Genomic DNA, 25,896 nt, shown 5'->3' on the forward strand with positions numbered 1-25,896 from the left:
CTGTCATATTTATTTTCCAGCTGGATGTCGAAATGAGGAGGATCGCGGGAGTAGCGTGCCCCTCTCCTGCTGTCAGCGGTGGGCAGAGACCAGTGACCGTGTTGGGGAGGTTGGGATGGAGTGGAGCTGACCAGAGACTTGGGCTTGGCCCCGAGCCGTGTCCAGGAAACGTCAGCGACGGAGTGTGAAGGAGGGACAGTAGGAGCTGGACTGTGTGCGGTGACCGGTGGGGAGGCTTCTTCAGCAGCAGGAGAAGGGACAGCGTGAACCTGGGGATTGGTGGTGTCGGTAAGAGATGGGTTGAAGGTGATTGTGTCCATAAAACGTTCAGCTTCCTGGATCTGGTGTAGAGTGGAGATCCGACCTTCCAGCTCTGAGATTTTGTCGGCAAGCCGGGAGCAGGAGTCGCAGGATGCAGAGGTGAGTGGAGCCATGGTTGTAATGGAGCTGGGGAGTAGAGATAAAAGAGGCCAGTACAGGGCTAAAAACACAGGAGCGTTAAAAACGTTTCAGCGAGGTCCGCAGAAGCGGCAGCAGCAGGTAGGGGGACCGAGACTTACTCGCGGGGGCTCCACCTGGAGCCCACAGAGTTGGTCGGGTTTAGCCGGGGTCACACAGAGAGAGAGAACCAAGTTGAGAGACAGCCGATCGGCACTTACCCACACCGGTCCAACAAGTGGACCCGCTGCAGAGATGTTACTTCAGGTCACAGACAGTTGAACCGTTGTGGGAACCGTTGAAAACAGCGACTGTTCCGGCGGCGGCTGTTAGCTCGGCTACTGCTAATGACAAGCCGGTGTAAGCCGTGGCTAGGTAACCTGCTAGCTACGTTAAAAAACAGGCTGATCAAAGTGGTCGATCGCCAAAAGGTTGAAACACAAAGGAGGACAAACGGTGGGGCAACAAGGGCGCTATAGGCTTTGGCGAAAAGTTTGGTCAAAAAACTGTTTAAAATGACAATTTTGACAGCGATTCAACTTTGGAAGAGTTGAATCAAAGTGTCCCATATATTCCAGATGAGTGAATCTCCGCTGGTCAATATATTTCACACAACACACGTCACCGGGTGATCTGCACGCTGATTGGCTATCGTGCCGTGATAGATTTGCTGGAGTTCAGATATTTCAACTGTCGCGAATGAATTTGCACTGTACGCGCGAATGATGCGCGTCATTCGCGTCACCCATTTCACGCGATATGCACCGCCAGACCTCTACTTGCGTCTACTCGCGCCTCTACATTGACTTTACATGTAATTAATTCATGCAAATGATTTTATTCGCGTTTGGTGTGAACACACCATAAGGCTGAGCGGAGAAAGCTTATTTTGGCCGCTTGTATTCGCGATCTTGTTCTTGTGTTTTGTTTGTTTTTTTACTCTACTCTGGCAAAAACCAAACTGTTCATGGCAATAAAGCAATCGGAGCTGAAGTGAACTGTGAAGTGGGTGGGGAGCAGCGGCAGGATGGGCTCATCTCTCACCAATTAGGGCCTACATGGATGAAATGACACTGGTGAACACAAAAATGCCATGTACCAAAAGGCTATTAGAGGTCAAATGATCATCTTAAATGGGCTAGGATAAAGATTAAGCCTAGTAAGTCAAGAAGCATCTCATTGTCCTGGGGGAAGCTAATAGACAGCAAGTTTATGTAGATGAGAACATTAGGCGATCCAAGATGGTGGCGCACCCTGGTGCAGCGGCTCTTGACTCTCTTTTTTGGTGCATTTTCTGTGTGTTCTGTATGTTTTTCTGTGCATATTCAGAAGCACACAATGTGTACGGTCGAGAACATTTAATTGACATCGGTTTACTCTACAAACTGCATGTTTCAAGCGATGTCAGAGATCTCACAACATCCCCCTGGATATTGCTAGACTGCCGGTAGAGTGGATTGTGGCTGTCCCGGCAGTAGACCCTTCTACTTACCTGAGAGTTCAGTGTAGTAACTGTGACTGCTGTTTACATCCCCCCACTGCTAATGTTAGCATTGCTCTTAGCCACTTATTAGCCATTGTGAAAATGCAGCAGAGAGCCCACCCCTACGGAGTGCACATTATAGCGGTAGACTTTAACCAAGCATGTCTTAAAAATGTCTTCCCCAGTCTCCACCAGCATGTGAACTGTGCAACAAGGGTAGGAAACACCCTGGATCATGTATATTCCAACATCAAGCATGCTTATAGGACGGTCTCTCTCCCCCACCTAGGCCAGTCAAATCATCTGTCATTGCTCTTTTTTCCTGCATACAACCAACTCAGAAGAACAACAAAGCCAACTCAACCATCACAGTTTGGCCTGAGGGTGCAAAAAGACTGCCTCAGAGGCCTTAAATGACTTCAGACCGCTGGCACTCACCCCAGTCATAATGAAGTGTTTTGAAAAACTGGTCCTCCATCACATCAAAGCCAGCCTCCCAGCCTCCTTTGATCCACACCAGTTCGCCTACAGAGCCAACAGGTCAGCTGAGGACGCGATAGCCATCACTGTCCACATTGCACTTGGAAAATAAAAAGAGCTACGTAAGGATGCTCTTCGTCGACTTCAGCTCGGCTTTTAATACAATCATCCCAGACAAACTCGCCACTGCATTCTACACCAACAGAGCAAAAAAGATCATTGCAGACCCCTCCCACCCTGGTCACCACTTCTTTGAACTGTTGCCTTCTGGCAGACGGCTCAGAACTGCCAAATCTCGAACCACCAGACACAGAGACAGTTTCTTTCCTACAGCCATCAGCACACTGATCAAACAAAAAACAAACAAGGTCTATTGCTGCTAGTATACACTGCACACTTTGCTGCACACAGACACTTTCATATTTATTTATTACACTGCGACACTTTACTTTTTAAATGGTTTTATGGAATGTCCTGTCAGTATTGAATGTGTGTATTGTTTTTGTCCGTGAGTGCATCATTTGATTTAGTTCTTCTGATTCTGATAGATGAGGAAGAAATTCCATCCATTAGGGTAAAGTTAGTGAAGAGTTTGGGTCGGTGGTATAATGGGGACCTGAAGGATAGTGATCAGGTAGAACAGCTTATGAAAGATGTAGCAGAGGGCATAGGAGAGATGTAGAAATCAGGACTCCCAGGCAAGTTAAAGCTTTGGTGTTTGCAGTTTGGTTGATACCCTAGGTTGATGTGGCCATTGTCTGTTTACGAAGTTCCAAATTCAAAGGTGGAAAAGATAGAGAGGTTGGTTAATTCATACATTAGGAAATGCTTAGGGGTTCCTCTGGGAGTGGAGGTGGGTAGGTTGGTTCCAAATCCAACTAGAGGTAGGAAATGGAATCCAGGAGATGCAGTGCAGGAAGCAGAAGCAGCTCTTAGGCACCTAGAGATTGTAGGGAACATGCAGCAAGGCCGTGGGGGCTTGAGGCTTAGCTCAGGCAGGCCAATGTGGTACGAGGCAGGTCCTAAAGATAGAAGGAAGCAGGCTTGGGCCCAGGCTCGGCAGGGACAGTGGTTAAATTGGGAGAGTGTAGAAAATAGGAAGCTTTGCTGGAGAGACCTGTGGTGCATTGAGGATAACCACATTAGATTCCTGTTAGGTGCACCCAAGAACTTGAAACGTAGGGTTGGTGGGGACTCATCATGCCCATTGTGTGCAAGGACAGAAGCATTAAGGTATATCATTTCAGGTTGTAAGGTTAGTCTGTGTTTTGGGTGGTGGGGTTGTCTTTTTGGTGGTGCAGCAGTAAAAAAGAACAAAGATAAGTAATATACAGTGCAGGAAGAGGCAGAAAACTCAGAGAACTTATTTGAAGCCACCGCCCAAATAATGTTCTAATATCAAAAATTAATTAAAATACACTAAATTGACACACACATAAAGACAATAGTTGATAATAAAAAATAAAACACCACAAAAATACACTAAATTAACAATTAATATAAATACAGATATTACATCAACAGAATTCAAAGTACAAAATATGAATATGATGTATATGAATACCGGCCTATGAGTATGTGGTTGAGCGTAATGAATATAATTAACAGTGGTTAAAAGTTTTTTCAAGCATCATTTATAACATTTTAAAGACAAACAAGTTTTTAGCCACATTGGAATAAATATTCCAGAATTTGGTGCCCCTGACACGTATCAAGAATTGACTTCTACAGGTAAAACATTTAGGAGGATGACCAAATAAAGTTTGACGAGTTGAATAAGATTGGACCTGTGAATTTAATTTGAAGTGAGACTTGAATTGATCAGAGATATTCCCTTCATGTTGTATTTAATACAAAAAAAACACAGATTTGAGAGATACTGTATTGATGTTATAGATATTAAGAAGCTAGAGTTTCTGAAACAAAGGAGCAGATGAGACGTGTTGCTTTGATCGAGTTTCCATCCTAACAAAACGTTTCTGAAGGAGCAAAATTGTATGGAAAGTTGTATGAAAAGTACTAGCCCAAACTATATTACAATATGAAAGGAACGGATAAATAGACTGTAATAAAAAGTAAGAATACAATTTGTGGTAACAAGATTTATTATTTTTTCTGCTAACCCAATTGATTTGTTCTTTCCAACTCAGATTCTCGTCTATGGATATTTGTTTAAGTTGTCAATGCATGGTAGTGGAGCCTAATGGGCCAGATTATGTGTGTTGGCCTTCCTCTGTTGTAGATTTTCTGGTTGGTGGGTGGGCAATGTCACCTCTCTGTTGAGCTGCCTTCATTGCAGGGAGTTCTTTCCTTTTCTGCCGGACAGCCTCAGGGAAGTCCTTGTTGACAAAGATGCCTGAGCCCTTCAAGTTTTTTGTTTTGTTCAGAACAGCATGTTTGTAAATCCTCTTGTTTGAAGAGTCAACTATGATCTGCACACATGTTTTGTAAGGTTTTCCTGTTGTTCAAGCAAAGTTCTGTAAGAGTCTTTCTGCTGGTCCAACAATTCCCGCACATGAGACATGCTGACATATTCCTCAGTGCAGGTGTTAGAGGCTTTGGGTGGCATGGTGATGGAATCAAGGCCTACTAGGCCCAACATTCAGTAGAGCAGAGCTGTTAACTTCCACAAAATGATAAAAAAAAATAAAGTCCAATTTTATTGGAGAAAGTTCGTTGTAGCCTTGCTAATTCAGTCAAAAGCCGAAAGGCAGGATTCTTCAGATTTTTTCCAGATTGAAAACCAGCCACACATTCTGGGAAACACAGCAGCAGCCATCTTGAACTGAGTCGTTGTACTTAGCTGTTAACAAGGCTATATATGGCTGTATTTTCTGTAGTTTGGTATGTATGTTGGGTGGTGGGTGTTGTATTATGGGTGGTGGTGGTGGTGGCTGTATTTTCAGTGATTGTGGATGTATTATGGGCAGTGTTGTGCAAGTTACTGAAAAATAGTAACTAGTTACAGTTACTAGTTACTTTATTCAAAAAGTAACTAAATTACTCTGTTAATTACTTGCACCAAAAAGTAATGAATTACTGTTAAAAGTAACTTTTTAGTTACTTTATAATAAGAACATTCTTTAATGCTCCTATTTATGCACTACCAGCTTCATTTCAGTGCTGTATGGAACATAATACACTATTGATCATCTTTACAGTTTCTATTCATTTGCATGCACATCGCTAAACTTTGCTCAGCATTATGATCAATGCAAACACAGACCTGACTCAACCTCAAAGTAATTTTTAAATGCTACTTTATTTAAGTCAGACCAGCAACAACTGACAATATCACAAGGATTTCTGAAATAAATAAAACAAAACAGTCTGAATATATTATTCAGAATCAAAGATAAAAAAAATAAAGTGGCTTCAGCATCATAAAAGCTGTTGTGTTTAGCCCTTAAAAATGTTCCTTCACAGCTTAAGTATGAAAATATGAAATAATGAGCGTATTTCCACTTTGAGAAACTCGTCTTGCTTTCGCCTTTACTATCCATGACTGCCGCACATGTTATTAAACGGAAACACGCCCACACGCGTCTTCTTTTGTTTTACAGCGGTTGGCATGGCACCCAGCAATCCCACAATGCATTGCCACTGTAAACAGGAAGAAGTACACTGCAGCTAGCCAACAATTAATTAATTTAAAGTAACGGACAAACGCACGATGTTGTAACGGTAACTGAGTTTATTTATTTTAAAAAGTAATGCGTTAGAGTATAAGTTACTGTCAAAAGTAACGGCGTTACAGTAACGCGTTATTAGTAACGCGTTACTGCCCAACACTGATTATGGGTGGTGGTGATGGCTGTATTTTCAGTGGTTGTAGCTGTATAATGGGTGGTGCTGGCTGAGGTTGTGTGTTGTGTGTTGTGAGCTGTGTTTTGGGTGGGGGCTGTGTTTTCTATGGTGGGGGCTGTGTTTTGGGTGGTTGAGGCTGTGTGTTAGGTGGTTGTGGATGTCATTTGGGTGGTGGGGGCTGTATTATGGGTGGTGTTGCCTGTAATATCTGTGGTTGGGGATTTGTGTTGATTGGTGGTGGCTGTATTTTCTGTGGTTGGGGCTATGTGTTGGGTGGTGAGGGCTGTTTTTTGGGTGGTGGTGGCTGTATGTTTGGTGGTTGGTGTTATGTTTTGTGTTGGGAGCTGTGTTTTGGGTGGTTGCGGCTGTGTGTTGGGTGGTGGAGGCTGTATTATTGCTGGTGGTTTCTGTGTTTTCTGTGGTCGGGTTTGTGTGTTGGGTGGTGGTGGCTGTGTTTTGGGTGTTGGGAGCTGTAGTTTGGGTGGTTCAGGCTGTGTGTTGGGTGGTTATTGCTGTATCTTTGGTGGTTGGGGCTATGTGTTGGGTGGTGGGGTTGTCTTTCGGGTGGTGGGGGCTGTATTATAGGTGGTGGTGGCTGTAATATCTGTGGTTGGGGCTTTGTGTGTTTGGTGGTGGGAGCTATATTCTGTGGTTGGGGCTGTATGTTGGGTGGTGGGGGCTGTATTATGGGCGGTGGTAACTGTATTGTTGGTGGTTGGGGTTGTGTGTTTGGTAGTGGGAGCTGTGTTTTGGGTGGTGGCTGTATTTTCGGTGGTTGGGGCTGTGTTTTGGGTGGTGCAGCAGTCCTTTCCTACACACTGAGGTAGAAGCCTTCAGGTTATGATGAACTCTTTTTCTAAGATAAGCAGGCAAATACAGTTTGGAAAGACAAATTGACTTTGAGATATTCCAACAGTTTGTGGCTCCATAAAAGTCAAGAGGGGTCAAGCCTACAGCAGTCAGCAGATCCAGTCGTGTCACAGACAGAAGTCATTTGACATCCAAACCTGAAACACTGGTAAAAACTGGTGAAGAAGATTTTCAGACAGAATAATGTTGAGAATCTGCAGCAAGAGTCTGGTGAGTCACAAACTTTACTTCATCCTGTCTGTTTGAGCATTGATTTATATTAAATGTAACCAAACCTTCTATTTAGTGTTGTTTCACTCTGTGTTCACTTTAGTCACGTTTTAAATAAATGACCACGCAAAGTTAAAATGATATGAGAATGGGAATAATCATTTATGAAACCTGTATTGTTGTAGTTTAGATTCCATAGTATTGGAACATATTAGCAGACTCTTCAGTTACATTTCACACTGATTAAAAATCTGATATTAAATGTTCCCATCAGGTGAAGGTGGGGAGGCTGAAACCCTGTATCCCTCTAAGACATGCCGCTCTGCACTCATGTAGAAACATAAGTCAGCAGCAGGATCTGCCTAAACTGCCCATCCCCCCTCTGAAGAAGACCTGTGAGCTGTACCTGAACATCCTGGAGCCTGTGTTGAAGCCCCATGAGCTGCAGAGAGCCAAACAGCTGGTGGAAGAGTTTCAGAAACCAGGAGGAGTGGGAGAGAGACTGCAGAAAAATCTGCAGAGCAGAGCAGAGGGAGTAGATAACTGGGTGAGTCCAAAAAGACAAAGGATTGAGAATAATCCTCCTGTGGTTCCCTCTTTATTCACTGAAACACAGATTATGCTATGATCACTGACCTGCAGACACATCCTGCTTTATTCACTGAAACACAGATTATACTGTGATCACTGCAGCAGCTCATTCACTCTCACACTGACCTGTAGATTCATATTGTCAGTGAGGAGCAGCTCATTGATCAGCTCTGATCACGTCTCCTGGTTAACTAAATCAGCCATGGATTAACTTCAGACAGTTTGGATTTCAGTCTCTGGGTTAGATTTACATCCAGATGATGATAATTCATTAGCCTTTGGCTGTTGATCGTAGTTGTCTCACCATAGATGTTGACTTTAACCAGTTTGACTCAGCTGATTGTGTTAAAACCTGCTGAATCTTCAGCTCTGCGTCTTTGAGGTGGGTTTTTGTTGCTGCCATCTTGAAGCCTGAAGTGAGTGTTTCTGGAAGAAAGATTTATGTCATATTACGTTACATTAAATCCCTCTTTGCCTTTTCTTGTTTTTTCTTGTGTAGTTGTTTTTCTATCTTTCTTGGTCTGATGATAAGCTCAAAGCTAGATTATGTTTGTATTTTTGGGACTGTTAGTCATAGGGACTGATAATTTGTACGTCAGGTAGAAAGGTAAACATGTTTATTTCTGCTGTAATATTGTAACATGGGGCTCTATGGAAATTGACTCATTGCAGGAGACACTCTAGTGGACATGAGAGGAACTGGTCTTCAGTGTCAGTTCAATAAGAGACGTTACTTTTCCATTTTTAGAGACTCAGTCTGTTCTTTCTTATAATACTGTGTGTGTGTGTGTGTGTGTGTGTGTGTGTGTGTGTGTGTGTGTGTGTGTGTGTGTGTTTGTGTGTGTGTGTGTGTGTGTGTGTGTGTGTGTGTGTTTGTGTGTGTGTGTTTGTGTGTTTGTGTGTTTGTGTGTTTGTGTGTTGTCTTTCACAGTTAACAGACGCTTATGAGAAGATTCTCTACCTGGCAAAACGAAAGCCTTTACCTATTTTTTCAAATATGTTGGGACTCTTCCCCAAACAGGACTACACAGATATTGAGGGACAGATCAGGTAACACACGAACACACACACACTAAAGGATTATTGACAGCAATGTTCAGATATTAGAATAGTTCAAGGAAAAAGAGAATTTGAAATTTAAGGTTCTATGCTTTTTCGATTTGCATGGTTTTTTTTGTTTATTTATTTTATTATAATCTTTTATATACTCCTGGGAGTAACTCTCATCCATTTGATAAATAACCACTAATTGATGACTGACAATCTTGTTTTCCTACTACTATAACTACTTTTACTGCTTATTACTAGAAATGTAAATCATTTCAATAATAATACTACTATTATTATTATTATTATTATTATTATTATTATTATTATTATTAATAATAATAATAATAATAATAATAATTTATTGATATTTTTATGAGTTGAAGTTTTAGGTTTAGTTAGCAGTATTAATATAAGTATTACTGTAACATTATTTAATGGTGGTGATGTTGACAGATACTATGTTTTCTTTGTTCATGTGATAGTCTGATCAACGTTAACAGAGTCACATATTATAATAATTTACAATAATTACAATGAAAATCTGTGATTCTTCCTAACTTTGTATTTGTGTTCAGGTGCTTGGATTAAAAACAATATCATCAATAATCAGCATGTCTTTTGTGTATTCAGGTGTGCTGCTGATTTGATTGTGGCTCTACTGGACTTTAAACTGGAGACTGAAACGTGAGTTTAAAATATTTCTACTCATCAAAATATATTTATAGACAAGAGACATCACTTTTCATGTAACACGTACTGTTAAACATTGTTTTTGAGGTAAATTGTAAATATGTGCTTTTAAATTGTTATTTTTGATTACCTAAAGCTGATTAATAATTAGCTTTATTCACCTACAAATAAGGCCAGAGAAGCACATGATGCAGTGGCGGCTGGTGGAGTTTTCTCCAGGGGGGGCTATAACTTCAAAATAGTACATGTTTGCTTGCTTTTTGGTAAATGTATGAGGTATCACACCAGTGTATTTACATACATGAAAACAGCAAAAGCAACATTATAATGTCATGTACTGTTCTAACTTTTGTACATAAATTTTGCTCTTCTTTCCTTGAGAGAAGCAAATTTCTCAATGACTCTATGGTTAAAGTCCGGGATGCTTTTGACAAGTTTCTTCTCCATAGAGAGCATGGCCAATGCATTGAGACAATCCTGTGACATTGTGTTCCTGAGGAAGGTCTTGATTCTCTTCAGTGTTGAGAAGCACCTCTCAGATTCAGCAACATTCATTCGATCGTCTTTGTTATGATTGTCACTAGGACTGGACCCAAAATGCAAAACTCAGGCAAGCTGGATTGTGAAAAAATACAAGTGTTTATTCAGAGTGAACTCCGTGGTAATGGAGCCGTGGGTAACGAGCGGAGCAGTCCCTCTTTCCAGAGTCCTTCCACAGAGGGTAACTGGAGCTCAGGCAAAGGCAGGCAGGTTCAGCAGCAGACAGGGAAGCGATCAGCACAAGAGCAGGAAGCATGCACGGCAAACTCTGAATCTAAATGAAAATACACAAGGACGTCAGCTTGACACACACAAAGACAAGCAGAACAAAAACATGTTTGAGGAGCCACGGACTCAGTATACCACTGAAAAACTGAAGTACGATCTGGCAACGAGTAGGAGAGAATCCGGAGTCTTTATAGTAGAGGGTTGATTATTGAGTGGCTTCACCTGGTGCTGCCTGCAGAATGGAAACCCCGCCCACATTCACCCACAAGACACAAACAAGGGGAAGAGACACAGGAGGAGGAGCAACAGACAGGGAAATGACAAAACACACACAAAGAGGGAGAGGAGAGGGCTGCCATGATGAGGATCATGACAGTCTTGCTGCATCACCTGTAATAGATAAGTGACCATGGTGATGGTGTCTCGTGACTGTAGTATTCATGCTGACACTGGTGCAGTAGGCTAAATAGCTACAGTAGATCATTGATTAATAAGATTTGTGTTTACCATTTGTATAAGCTGTGTAAGCTAATCATTGTCTCAGTACTTATTTAAAGAGGTGTAGATATTATTCATGAATCACCAATTAATGGCTGTGTAGTAATGATATTACATGCTCGCCAGCAGAGGGCACTGTTACACTGTGTATAATGCTTGTTAACAAATAATCTGTCAAATAATAGCATTACTATTCCTGCCAGTTTAACTTTTCTGAAAAGTGCTTTAAATCAGTAATACCTGTCTTTATCCATGCTGGGTCAGATCCTGACGTTTGGAAAAGGAGGCAGGGAAAGCAGACTAACGCATTAGCATCACTGCATGTAGTTAGCCTTGTTGCTAAACCAGGTCCTGGAAACAGACCGGGTGTATTGTCTCGCTCTGTCTTTGGACTGCTGATTAATGATGATGTTCAGTTGATCAGGTCCGCGCTCTTTCACGTGGAGCTTCTCCTGGTACATTCTCCTCTCAAAAAGGTGATGTTTTGAGTGACTTCACTGAATTATCTACTTTCTCTCCCTCCATTTTGCGTCTCTGTCCGATCGTCTCCGGCCCGAGCTGTCAATCAGCCGCGCTGTATGACAGACAGCTGTGACGTCAGCCCCATGACAGGAGGGTGGTGGTTTGTAAATCAAGCTGCATTCAGCTCTGGGCGCAGGGAAGGTGCGCCCCGACATGGCCCTATCTCTTGTATTGAAGAGGAGCTACTGCGCATGTACAACTTTTAACGAGAGTCTATGGCCAAAGATTTCTGCGCCCCGGAGGAAAACCGGGGAAAACCAGTCTATGGAGAAAACCCATGGGGAACATACGTCACCAATCAGACAACACAGATGAACGAAACAGCTTTACTAATAATTATTTAACTATATAATATTTATCTTGCTCATCAAAAAATATATATACATACACTTCAGAATATTATTTTATTATTATTATTTTTTTTTTTTAATGTCTTGTGGTGGGTGGTGGGGCGGCGCCCTAGTGCCCCTATTGGCCAGCCGCCACTGACATGATGTGCTTAAAAATATATGTTTTGTTGTATGTATGAGTTGAATCTATCCACAGCTGTACCGCTGATGAGCAGTGGTTGTGGGTGGTGCATCCTGGCAGCTCTCCGAAGTCCACTACAATCTCTATGGTCTTTTTCACATTGAGGGAGAGATTGTTGTTGCTGCACCACACAGCCAGCTGCTTCACCTCCTCTCTGTAGTTGGTGTCGTTGTTGTCTGTAGTTGGTGTCGTTGTTGTCAGTTATGAGAAACACCATTGTTGTGTTGTCTGCAAATTATATGAAGTGATTGGAGCTGGAGCTGGCAGCATAGTTGTGAGTCGGAAGGATGAAGAGGAGTGGGCTGAGAACGCAGCCCTGAGTTGGTCCCATGCTGAGTGTGATGGTGCTTGATGTTTTTTTCTCCTATGCTGACTAACTGTGGCATGTTGGTGAGGAAGTCCAGCACCCAGGTTAATCCAGAGAGCTCAGCTGCGGTATGATAGTGTTAAAGGCTGAGCTGAAGTCGATGAAGTGAAGTCTGACTTTGTGCTTCTTTGCCTTCCATGTGTGTCAGTGCCAGGTGCAGGGCAGTGGCCACAGCTTCGTCTGTGGACCTCTTGGCCTGGTACACACACTGATGTGGGACAAAAGTGGCTGGAAGGAAGTCCCTGATGTTCTCTTCATGATGGTTGGTGTCAGTGCTATGAGACAGTAGTCATTTAGGCATGAGACAGGAGACTTCTTTGGGACAGGTATGATGTTGGCAGCCTTGAGGCATCTTGGAACAACAGCCTGTTGCGGGGGTTGACCCAGGACAGAAAACTTCTCACAATGGTGGGGTGAGGTTCAGAGTCTGTTCCCTGTGCAGAGGCTTGCAGGGCAGGGGTGCTGTTTAAGGCCTCAAAACGAGCATAGAAGTTGTTAAGGTGCTCAGGGATCAGTGTTGTGGTCACATGTAGCTGCCTCCCAAATATATGCCTGTCAGTTGTTTCAAAGCAGTCCTGAAGGGAAGAAGCACTCCCCTCTGGCCATACTCTGATTTCTCTCCTGACAGGTTTTATCAGCTTTCCAAGAGGCCTGTACTTAGGTGTTGGTATAAAGGAGATGGTCTGAATTGCCAGGGTGAGGGAGGGGGGATGCCTTGTAAGCCTCTTTTGAGATGGTGTAGACTTCTTAATCATTCAGATTTGGCTGGGTGGCTAACGACATGTTTCTTTGTTATGTTAACCGTCCCTGTAAAACAGGTGGGCAGGACTTTATTTGAAGAGAAGTTAATAACACGAATGACTGAGTTTCAGAAAACATCATAGATACGAATCACAGGGTTATTGATTCACAGCACTGAATATTGATAGTTTAAAGTTTTTTAGAGAACATCAGAGGTTTTCATTGTAAAGAGTTGTTAATAAGCAGGGTATTGATTGTTAACATTTTTTTTGCAGTGGCACGCTTCCAGTTTCATACATCCGAGGAACACCGATGTGTATGATGCAGCATGAGGAACTATTATCATCCTGCAGAATCCCACATCCAGAAGTTGATTCTCTGATGTTTCACGCTGAAAGCCCAAACCCTCCCAAACATATCAGCGTGGTTCACAACGGTCAGGTGAGAGACACCTGTGTCATTTCATCAAACAATCCCTCCAATTGTTGAACCCTGACCAGGTTATGGTTGATTCTTTGTCTTTAAAAATCAATGGTGGTTTCTGTTTACAGTAATACTTATTGATATTTAAATCAATGAATCTTTGAGATGACCAAACTGTGCATTATCAGAGCTTAAGATTTTGATTCAGTGTGCTTTTGTGTGTGTGTGTGTGTGTGTGTGTGTGTGTGTGTGTGTGTGTGTGTGTGTGTGTGTGTGTGTGTGTGTGTGTGTGTGTGTGTGTGTGTGTGTGTGTGTGTGTGCGCTTCCAGTTCTTTGTGATGGATGTGTACCACAGTGATGGTACTCAGCTGAGTAAGGAGGATATCTTAGTTCAGCTGAAGAGAATATATGAATCGTCAATGCAGCCTGACCAGGAACCTGTTGGGATCCTGACATCTCAATGCAGAGACATCTGGGCCAAAGTCTATGAGAAGCTCATCACTGGTGAGGAAAGCAGTTCACTAAAACCAACCACGTACACTCTGAAGTTAACAAAAAGAAAAACACACAACACTGAACACCACATCACAACATGATATGACATGAGTAGACTCAAAACCACATGGTTAAAAGCCTGTTGGACACCTGGTGTGAAGGACTGTATCAGGTCTGAAATTTAACCTGATCAAAGGTGAAAATAGAATCAACTATAACTTAATAGAATCAATACATCAGAAAGTACGAAGCAACCCAGCACTGAAGAGAAAACCACCTTCCTCTTTTTTGAATCATCACAGCTGAAAGTCATTCAAACCTCATCTAGGGAGAGAAAAGGCAGCTCAAAAACCATTGATTAGACACATCATACACAGGAACAACAGCATGACACAACATGACAGATCACATGTAACTACACAGGACATAACAACACATGAGACAACTACACAGGACTGAAAACTAAAATTAGAAAATTAAAGTAAAACTTCAGAAATAGAAAAATAAAAGGTAGAAAGGCTACAGTCTGATAACGAAACATGTTTTTTTTTTGTGTGTTAAGATGAAATCAACAAACAAGCGCTGTTCGCCATCCAGAGCAGCATCGTCACCATCTGTCTGGATGGACCAACGCCTCCTGTTGCCAGTCAATCTCGTTGTGACAAAACACTGCAGATTCTGCATGGGGAAGGGAGCAGCTTTAACAGTAACAACCGCTGGTTTGACAAGATGTTGCAGGTCAGACAGCCCCAGATAGCGCCTTTCTACATTTGTGATACCAATCTACTCTATTTTTCTTTTAAGCACTGAATGGTGCGAGGACCTGACAGCTTATTGTATCTGACAGGATTATAAGTAGGGCCGGAGCACCACATTGTGTGAGATCCCTATTGCAATCCGAAGGATCCTAAATTATTCAAATTCTGCCCAAACTGCTGAAAGTATGCAGGGACATAGGGCCTGTTAAAATTGTTTATATTACATTTTTTGGGACATAAGAGTAAGAAATTGTCTCACTTGCGCCCAGTAGCAAGCTTTAGGTGCTGAACCCCCTGCAGCAGTTTCACCTAGAAAGATATTTTTTTAAACATATCCATCTCCCTGTGACTTAAAAAACAATCTTTTCGTTGTGGCAAAATGTCCACAGGGAATGAGATATATGGAAAAACGGACTAAAATCACCCCTGTTGTGGGCATTTGCATGGGTCTTTTAAAAAATTTCTTCTCTGAAGCGGTACAATGAAAAACTCATAAGCTCCTTCCCAAAAGTCTGAAGGCGTGGCCATGGAAAGCCCTCAAAGTTTTATGTTTTGCCAAGAAACAGGAATTAGTTTTTATCACAGCCATGCATGCTCGAAATCTGACTCAAATGGACCATGCATAATAAGGGTCTAGGCCTGAACGCATCCATATGGGAATTTTTTATCACAGTCATAGCGCCCTCTGATGGCAGCAGGAAATGTCATCCTAACTGTCAACACTTAAATCACAGGAAGAAGGTAAAATATTTGGATGAGTACGACGTAGAAAAATCAATAAAAATTGCTGCCACTTCAGCAGTAAGATAGCATTTCCTAACAGTTAGTTTAGGGATTTCTCCTTTTATAAAATCATCCACAGTAAATACACACAGAAATGGTCAGACAAGCCCACATCCATAACTGAAGATATGTTTACTGACAAACCAAAGGTCAAAGCAAGGTCTAAAATCTGGCCTTTGATGTGAGTGGGCTGGGTGGCATGTTGGATAAAACTCATACGGTTAATTCAATTTAAAAACTGGGAGGTAAAGGAGTCTGATTGATTGTCCACATGGATGTTAAAATCACCAATGATAATAATTCTGTCATACTTTATGTGTATAATGGAGAATAGTTCAGTAAATTCTGAGATAAAAGAGGAGCATCGTTTTTGGGGTCTGTAGATTGTCATACACAGAATGGGATGACTGCTAAAAACAAAAGAATGATATTCAAAAGAAATAAAATCACCAAATAAATGTCTTTAAAACATTGGGATTCCAAAAGAATTGTTGCTGTCCACTCACCTCTTTTATCTTTTCTAAAATAATGTGTAAAACTGTAGTTAGGCGGGGAGGCTTCCAGCAGAGTTGCATGTCCATCAGTGTTGAGCCACGTTTCAGTTGAAAAATATAAAATCAATATTATTATCTAAAATCCGGTCGTTAATGAAAAATGCTTTGTTTAAAAGAGACCTGACCTTTAAAGTGCCATGTGCAGTGTTCTTTGTAAAGCTTTTGGGGTGGACTAGCAGATGGTACTTTATGTGTGAGAATGGGTATGAGATTTATTAAATTTGTTTTGTGTTGTGTTCCATGTGCTGCCTTTTAGTGATAATGGTGGTAATGGATGAGTTATTGGATGGATCAGGGGTCTGAGTCTGGTAAAATTGTTTAAAAATGTATGTGTATCTCAGAATATTACACCTCCCTTCCAGTTCAGTTTTGTTTAATGGCGCTAACACACCATTGTATTCATATTTGCCTACTTTAAAATACAAAACTCAGGATTGATACTCTGTAATATTGATTTTATGAAAGTTGTGCTCAAGATTTTGTTCTTCATACTCATGTCAAACACTGCCCAAGTGTTTAGAAACTGAAACTGATCTGTTTCATCCCTTAGTGACAGATTTTATATGTATTTTTTCTCCTCCTTTCTTCCTGACCCAGTTTCCTCTTAGTAGTATTAGGAAATTTGGGATCCCCTGTGACAAAAAAGAAACGACAGCAACAAAAAACTCTGCAGCTTCTCTGCACAACGATGTGTGCGAAGCTGTGAAGGCCCACTCAATGCTGCTTGCAGCTTTACTGTTGAGTAAAATGTAATATGATTTATACTGCTTGAACATTAATATCAGCATGATTTCTTTCCACAGATTATCATTGGAAGGGACGGGATATGTGGAGCTCAGTTCTCACATACAGTGGCTGATGGAATAGCTGCTTTAGAACTTTTGGATATGTTGGTTCTACGCATGTAAGTGACCAACACATTGAAATCCTTTTGAAGTGCTTGCCTTGCTGTTGTCTCATGTGCTTTAAATCAAGTTAAACATTTGGAGACACTTTAAAATCAAGACAAACAGATGAAAAGATAAAGAAGTGTTTCACAGGTTGGAACACACAGTATTGAGTCAAACAGAGGCAAAGATGAGGATTTGACATGAGTATTTAATCAATCATTTACACGTAGAAAAGGATTCTGTGATATCTGAGTTACTGTGCGTGGAATCTCTAGATTTCTAAGAGGGTATAAGAGTCAAGATTTTCCAAGGTTCCTTTGACTCAGAGACTGGCTGGTTGTGGTCCTGGAGTTTGGTGTTTGGTTACAGGAGACAAGGTGCACAGAGAGCTTGGCACAGGGAGAGACGAATTCAGTCGGTTGCAAAAGATTTAGACAAACACTGTGAAAATAGGCCGGAGTAGAATACCATGCTTGGTAAATGGACAATCTGGCTATAAGTGAAAGACTGAGCTGGGCCTTTATACTGTAGAAAGAGTAGGTGGCTTTATTGCAGATGAGCAACCGTCTTGGTTGGCAGCAAGATGAGTGGATCCATGACCAGCTCTGGGTGAGCAGAGAAGACAAATGAAACAATACACACAAGGAAAGGGAAACATGGGAAGAAAGGGAGGAAGGAAGACCAGGAACCTCAGAACAATAGAAGGATTTCCATTGTGAATCGTATTTATCATTCCTCTTTCTGGTGATACAAACTCCTGCAGTCAAAGTTATTTTTTTTATATATATATTTTTTTGGGGCTTTTTCGCCTTTATTGAAAGGACCGCTGAAGAGAGACAGGAAACGTGGGGAGTAGAGAGTGGGGGAAGACATGCAGCAAATGGTCGACTGGCCGAGAGTCAAACCGGCGACCTCTGCAACGAGGACTATAGCCTCGATACATGGGGTGCTTAGACTGCTAGGCCACCAGCGCCCAGAGTCAAAGTTATTCTGAAGATTTAAGGCCAGACACACAAGAACACCTATTCCTAATTGATTTAATCAGACATGAAATACCTGTGATTCAATGATCTCTATGTTGATGGTTTCTCTCGCTCTTTGACCTCTTTAACCCTTTGCCTTTTTGAATCAAACAATGAATTCAATGTTATCTTGAACAATGCAGGATGTGAATGAGTTCATTTTTATTTTTCAGCAACAGATTTTTCCACCTTTTTTTCTCTGCTGCGTAGGAAAAAAGAAAAACCACAGGCGTCCCCAGTCACGGATTTATGTCCCCCGCAGAAACTGAAGTTCAACATTTCACCAGAGATAAAGGAGGACATCGAGGAGGCCAAGCAACACATGGAGAAGTGAGAGTTTTTTTTATCATGAAAGAGTGACACAGAAACACAAGCTCAGGGCTGATGTAGTCATTTCTGTTAGCATGTGATGCTAGGTGAACTGCTACATTAAACTCTTAAAGGCAGACACCAGGTAATGATAGGTGTCTGTTGTCACAGGTCTGTATGATAAACAGAAAGTACACAGATACATATTACTTGATGTTTAATATGTTTAATCTCATAATTTAGCACATGGATCTGCTGATAAGAACTCATTTCTGTGTTAATAAGAGAAATCTCACCCAGAACTGTTTCTCATGACGACAGGCTGATTAAAGGTTTTGATCTTAAGACAAAAGTGTTCGAGCACTTTGGTAAAAACCTCCTCAAGTCTTTCAAGATGAGTCCCGATGGTTTCATGCAGATGGCAACACAACTGGCATACTTCAGGTGAGTGGCAGCAAAGTCACGTATAGACTGACTGTCTTTGTAGATAATGTTCCAATGTTGCAGTTTAATTTAAATATACTTTGTCCAAAGTGAGGAAAACCTGAGAGTTAGCACAACACAAGCAAGAATCAGGACAGGAGGGAACAATTAGAGTTACAGCTATTAACAGCTTCAAGTCCCATCAGACACAGGTGCTGAAAGGCAGAGCTCATCATCATCATCATTATCAACATCATCATCATCATGAACCACAAGGCCATTAATATCATCATCATCTACAAACTGGAGGAGTCCAGCAAGGGACTCGGGGCCCTGTTGTGATGGGAGTGCCAGGCACCTTCCACTAGCACAGCATAGTGGGTGGGAGGAGCTGTTCACCTGGGTTAAGAGGTTTAGGTAGGTGGGGCTATTTGTCTTGCTATTCAGTCATGTTTGAATTCAGAGATAAATTAAGTCCTCCAAAGTTGTATCTCCATTATCAGTCAGTCAGTAGCAGATCACACACAGGAAGGAGTCTTTGATGAATGAGTTAAAGGAAAATAAACTTGAGACTAATCAATCAATCTTTATTTATATAGGGCCAAATCACAACAAATGTTATCTGAAGACTCTTTACAAACAGGGCAGTCTACACCATACTCTTTGTTCTATCATTAACAAAGACCCAACGTCAAGACAGGATAAGATCCAGTCCCATCTTACAGACAGGACTGAGTCTGATCTCATCTTAATCCACCATGAGCAGAGCACTTTGCAGCATTTAGCAAGTTACAGCGGCAAGGACAAACTTCCTTTAACAGGCAGAAACCTCGAGCAGGACCAGACTCATGTTAGACAGACATCTGCTGAGACTGTGTTAGAGAGAGGGATAGAGCGAGATGAAAAGAGAGAGTTGGACAGAGACAAATTTCAACAAAATCAACAACATCAACCAAAACAACATCAAAAACAGCATTCACACTCACGGATACAGATATGATAATGATGGTGATTTGCAGAAACTTCAAATAGTAAATGTATTCGTAAAGTCTGACTGTGACTTGTTTGTTGGTTAAAATATTTCTCTCCTCTCATCAGGACACACCAGCAGCTCTCCGCCACGCTAGAACCCGTATCTCTGAGGATGTACAAAGGAGGGCGTCTAGGAATCATCAACGCAACCTCCAGTGCATCCGTCGCTTTTGTTAAAGCCTTCGATGACCCGAACAAGCAGGTCTGACAAGAGAGACATTTACCACTAATATAACTTCTCCTGTGATGATTCCTATCTCTACTGTAACATAGCTCAGATCTGAACCATGTGTTCCTAATCTACCAAACATATAAATATGAAGCGGTCAGACTTTACATTGAACTAACATAATCTTGATTAGGATTTATCTCTTATGTGATGAGCAGGCACATGGAGGGCCAAAAAGTCAAACATAGCGTGTGTTAAAAGACATTCTCAACATCATGTTGATAATATTGTCATCCAGTTGAGCGATCATAGTTATATAACCTGTGAGTTTGTGAGTGCAGAGATAAAATATCTCATCTTTTTTTCTGTTTTAACAGATCTCAGAGAAACTGGATCTGCTGAAAAAAGCTCTGAAAACACACCATCACAGCTTTGCCACGGTGAGTTTTATTTACAGCAACAATAACTGCTTTACTTTATTATCTGGAAAAGTTCTTCTCTTGATTTAAAAGCAAAAAGCTGGAACACTTCTCAGCTCAGCTGTTGATAAAAACAGATTTTGATTGTTCACAAATAATTTAAAGCCTACAAACTGGATAATAGAGCAAAGACATTGTATATTAGTGTTGTAGTCAAGACCACATCAACCGAGACCAGAGTGCACCGAGACCATGACAAGACCAAGACATTTAGGGATCGAGACCATGACAAGACCAAGACCAAGGCTGGGCAAGACCAAGACAAGACCAAGACCATATATATTTCAAGGGCAAATCATCATGAGAGTTAACAAAACAAAAGACTTATTTTTTTATTTTATTTAAGTTTGCTTTAAATACAATTGACAGGAAAAAACAAGTTTTGTCTTTGTTGCCTTTCTTTAGACACGCTGTGAGACTTTTGACTCCTTAAGTTTGGTTTTCGTCCTCGTTGATTTAACTTTTGCTTTTGAATAAAGTTCAAATTGTGTTTTCTGTTGCCTGTGATCTCAGGAGAGGCAGGAGATTGTTGCTGTTCAGAATATTTTGTCACAGAGTGCATCAGTGGTGGTCTCGACCAGTCTTGATATAAAACACAGAGTTCACCCAGTCCGAGACGGAGACGAGACCGAGTAAAATGCTTTTGATTCCGGAAGTTGCTCCACATCCCAAAGGAGCTCTAATGGATTAAGATCTGGTGACTGTGGAGACCGTTGGAGTACAGTGAAAGAATCGTCATGTTTTAAAAAAACAGTGTGAGATGATTTGAGCTTTGTGACGTGGCACGTTATCCTGCTGGAAGTAGCCATCAAAGGATTGGTACACTGTGGTCATAAAGGAACAATACTGTTACTCTGTGGCGTATAAATTACACTTAAATGGTGAGGAATCCAGACTCATCAGACCAGGCAACGTTTTACCAATCCTTTGGTTTTGATGAGCCTGTGCAAATTGTAGCCTCAGTTTCCTGTTCTTAGCTGACGGGAGTGGCACCTGGTGTGGTCTTCTGCTGCTGCAGCCCATCTGCTTCAAGGTTCGATGTGTTGTGTGTGTGTGTGGTTTAAGCACTACTTTCCTCGTTCTTTCAGATACTCCGTGGACAGATCACAGATGGACATCTCTTTGGACTGGAGATGCAGGCTGTCGAGGAAAAAATCCCCACCCCTGAAATCTTCACAGATGTTTCCTATGAAAAAGCTTTCACATTTCAAGTCATAGCTGGTCAGGTAAGGACAGGATTAAAGCAATAACATTCATTAAAATGTGTATCACCCTGAGACAGTCTAGTTCATTTTTTCATTTGTAACAATGTTGCAACAATGATTTTTACTTTCTTGTTCAAAAGGTAACAAGCGTGAATGGAGTCATCACATGTTCCAGTCCTGAAGAAGTCGGACTATACGACGTAAATTACGGTTTAATGAATGATCACATGGAGTTAATAGTGTCCTGTTTCGAATATTCTGAGACTGACAGAGAAAAGGATTCAGCAAAGATGATCCAATCCCTTGAGGATGCTTTGTTGGACATGAGGAACTTATGTGAAGAAGCCACAGAGAAAATCTAACCCAGCAGGGTTAGTGCTTGAAAACTTAAATCTGATGTATCCTGTAAAGTATGATGAATTAAACACATTTTATTTGATTGTAACTACAGATCATTTATTTATTTTATATTTAAAGATCATTTATGGGGCTTTCTATGACCTTGTTCAGAGAAGAGGATAATTGAGCTCTTATTACGTCAAAACCATCTGCAAATGCCTCCACAAATGCACATGCAGATCTGTAAACCTGCAGGCCAGTTTGCAAATGTGTACACATTATTAATAGCGGGTAATGTTTTCGCTGGAAGAACTGAGAAAACATGTCAGCCTGATTATTAAACAAAGGTAGAGGACCCACATGCAGACATGAAGTTTTATTAAAACAAAAGATTAATAATAGCCAAAACAACACGTACGCTCAAACAAATGCCCAACATAAAGTCCAGCTCAACACCTGAGGGAACCCAAAACCCAGGAGGAAAGCAGAAATCACAGAGAAGGTGAAGCAGAATTAAGACTGGGAGCACTGGGAGCATTGGGAGCTCTACAACAAAACATAGGTACTAAAACAGGGAAATCAGACAGGTGTGGAAAACAAGACACAGGTGAAACAGATCAGGACAGACACAAAATCACAAAGGCGGGGAATATACAAAGACAGGAAATAGAACTAGATCTTACACATAGGGAGCAAGAAGTACAACATTAAACAGGAAACACTGAAACCTCAATACAAGGACATGGCACTACGAAGACACACAGGAAGTACAGAAACACAAGGACGGTGAGGAATGTGACAGTGAAAAGAAAGGAACACAGAGGTACTACATAACAAATAAAAACAGAACAACAAGCGACCTAAACCATGATGTGAGTTCAACATATCTCAGACATCTTTTCCTTATCCCGCTTCACTGAACATGACAAAGAAGATCACGTCACACAAAGCTGGTTATCAACATGATGACTCAAACTAGAGTTACCCTGAGCAAGCTCACATGGAGGGGGCGGAGTCATCAATGTACCATCAATCACAGACATGGACAGTCTGTCATCAGCACATTGACATATTTCTAAAACTCAGAGCACTGAAATGAGAAACATATGAAGAAGTTAAACGATTAATCAAGACTAACATCAACACAGCTGAGTTTGAACCATGAAGGAAGAACTGATGAGACAAAAACACGGAGAGTGAATGCACCAAGGATGTATTTCCATCATCAGTGCAGATAGATCTGACTAGAGCTGATACATGTTGCTGTTTATCATACAGCAATGTTTACAGGGAAGAATAGAGAGGAGACATCGGAGGAGACTAAATACACGGCCAATGTGCGGCAATCCCGGAAGTGCTGTAAATGTGGGATACAATGTCGCTGAGTGCACCAATCAAAGGGTTTGCGGTCTGCATTGATTAGATGCGTACTTACATTGTGGAGGAGGTGGTCCCAGGCTGTCCCCTGGACTCCATAGAGTGGGTGAGAGGAGGATGTTAGTCAAGCTGACATCCATCATGGACAATTCCTGTCATCCCCTGCATTAGAGTGTGAGGTCCCTGAGCAGCTCCTTAAGAAGGAGACTGAGACAGCCACCCTGCAAGAAGGAGAGCTACCGCAGATCATTCATCCCATCTGCAATCAGACTGTAACTCTAGCACTCATTTATAATTAGTTTATAAGTGTACTGTGAAGACACTGTCAATGTTACACTCATGGAAGTGAAGAAAGAATCACGAGCGTGATCGTGTTGTTTCCTCATCCAGAGCGTTTAATAGAATGCAGAAAAAAGCGCGATCTCCCTGCTCTGCAGGTGGAGACCGAAGCAATCGATCACAGATGAACATCTGACACAGACTACTAAGTAGATCACAGATCAACATGAATAAATCTTACTTTTTAAACGATAGAAAACATAGTAAAACAGTATATTTAAACACCCTTTGCGTAATTACTGTTTGTTTTTAACTATTAAGTGACTTTATGCATTTCAAATGACTTAAATGTTTCTAGATGATTTTCAATCACTCTCTAGAACTTATGAAATAATTTTGTTTTTATACACGATGTAGATTTTAGCTTTGTTATAAACAATGAACTTAATAAACTGTTTTTAAACTCTTTTTAACTTATATAATGCTTTTCAACCTGTCACATCAACATCTGTTGCTTATTGCTGTGCAATAATGCCATACTATTGTTTTTCTTGTTGCTACACTCACTGCAAATTCTCTCTTTGTCTCTGTGAAATAACTTAACTTATCTATGCATAAGTATGACATGTAAATAGTGTGTACATATTTTTTATATTTTATCTTTTATTTTTACCTTTAATGTACACCACCAGTCAAAGGTTTGGACGCACCATCTCATTCAATGGGTTTCATTTCTTTGAATAATTTCGACTTTGTAGATTAATACTGAAGACATCAAAACTATGAAATAATATGGGTTTGCTATATTATGGATTACAATAGAGGTCAAATAGAGCTATCCATTGTGTACTAACCCTACCTCTGAACAACACAACTGATGGTCTCAAACACATTAAGAAGGCAAGTCATTCTAAAAATGAACTCTTGAAAAGGCTCATGTTAATTAGAAACCATTCCAGGAGACCACTTCATGAAGCAGACTGAGAGAATACCAAGAGTGTGCAAAGCTGTCATCAAGGCAAAAGAAAGCTTCTTTACAGAATCTAAAATATAAAACATATTCTGCTTTGTTTAACACTTTTTTTGTTAATGAAATAATTCCATATATGTTCTTTCACAGTTTTGATGCCTTCAGTATTAATATATAGAGTTTAAAATAATTAAAATAAATAAAAACCCTTGAATGAGAAGGTGTTTCCAAACTTTTGACTGGTAGTGTAATTCTAGTTTAATTCTGTAAGTGTAATTCTAGTTTAATTCTGTAAGTGTATTGTCGTTTTCCCATCCCTTGTTGTAAGCTGCTGTAACAAAATAAATTCCCCCAATGGGGGATCAATAAAATTATATCTTATCTTATGACCTCATTCAGAAAACAGGGCAATTGTTCCTTTATTACGGCAAAACCATCTGCAAATGCATAAATACATCCACAAATGCAATGGCCTCATGAATTCTTTTCAGCTTCTTCGGAGTATGGCTTCATGGTCACTGAATAGGTTAGACAAAGACACCTGCACATCTTGGATATTTAAGGCCCATTTACCAATGAGGATAGACTGTGCGGGTGTCTTGCATACTAGTGTGTAAAGATTAGGTTAGATAATTATTAATCCCCATGTAATCCCAACACATTCAGGAAACACCACATGTAAATTAACAGAAACACAGTAAAACAATTTGAAAAAACACAGCTGTTCAACTTTTAATGCACTATTATTTGTTTGTTGTATTTCTGGACTGTTTTCTCAAATTCTTGCACATATACCTGTGGATCATGTAACCACAGCACTTTGTATGCTGCCTATTTGTTTAGTTATTTTCCTGTAATACAGGAAACATACTATGTTTTGTCTTTGTAAAGCACATTGTGACTTTTATCTGTGAAAGTGCTATATAACATTTTAGGGAGTCTGTACAGACCGGATCAGAATTGGGACTTTAATTTGTTTGAAAAAGGGAAAATGTATGTTAATTGACATATACACAAATGTAAATGCTCCCAAGTTAGCCAAAAGGCTAATTTTCATTGGTGGTTCCTTTGCCAGATATTATCCGGCAACATACAAATAAGACAATATGTTCAGTAGTACAGTGAAAGAAAACAAATAACAAACAAATATAATTCAAATATCAAAAGTTGACAACAAGGAACATTGGATGTAATCTGACGGTACAGATACAGTATTAAATTCCACTGATGTGATGTTCTGAAGGAAATGAAAGCTAACCAGATGTGGTTTTCCTGAGCGGGGTTGTGTAGCTGCCTCTCTAGTGGTTTACATTGTGTTCGTTTTAAGATTGATCAAGCTAGAC

General features: G+C 40.8%; 1 protein-coding gene across 1 annotated transcript; it reads left to right on the top strand.

Moving 5' to 3' along the window:
• The first annotated feature begins 352 nt into the window (after nt 1–352).
• Nucleotides 353–22,033, top strand: LOC117812344 (carnitine O-acetyltransferase-like). The gene is made up of 15 exons (XM_034683036.1): nt 353–420; nt 7,125–7,288; nt 7,563–7,835; nt 8,811–8,929; nt 9,560–9,613; nt 13,322–13,487; nt 13,799–13,973; nt 14,527–14,702; nt 16,863–16,963; nt 18,182–18,301; nt 18,602–18,724; nt 19,802–19,937; nt 20,282–20,344; nt 21,472–21,609; nt 21,729–22,033. The coding sequence occupies exons 2-15, from the start codon at nt 7,262–7,264 to the stop codon at nt 21,948–21,950; spliced, it is 1,893 nt and encodes a 630-aa protein (XP_034538927.1). The 5' UTR covers nt 353–420; nt 7,125–7,261; the 3' UTR covers nt 21,951–22,033.
• The last annotated feature ends 3,863 nt before the right edge of the window (nt 22,034–25,896 follow it).

Source organism: Notolabrus celidotus, chromosome 5 (assembly GCF_009762535.1).
Source record: "Notolabrus celidotus isolate fNotCel1 chromosome 5, fNotCel1.pri, whole genome shotgun sequence".
Classification (NCBI taxonomy): Eukaryota; Metazoa; Chordata; class Actinopteri; order Labriformes; family Labridae; genus Notolabrus; species Notolabrus celidotus.

What these genes read in the sequence shown, in the direction of transcription:
- LOC117812344 (XM_034683036.1), top strand. Translation starts at nt 7,262, where the DNA reads ATGTTGAGAATCTGCAGCAAGAGTCTG. An exon ending in CAGAGGGAGTAGATAACTGG is followed by an intron (nt 7,836 to 8,810) that starts GTGAGTCCAAAA and finishes TGTCTTTCACAG; the next exon opens with TTAACAGACGCTTATGAGAA. An exon ending in GGTTTGACAAGATGTTGCAG is followed by an intron (nt 14,703 to 16,862) that starts GTCAGACAGCCC and finishes TTCTTTCCACAG; the next exon opens with ATTATCATTGGAAGGGACGG.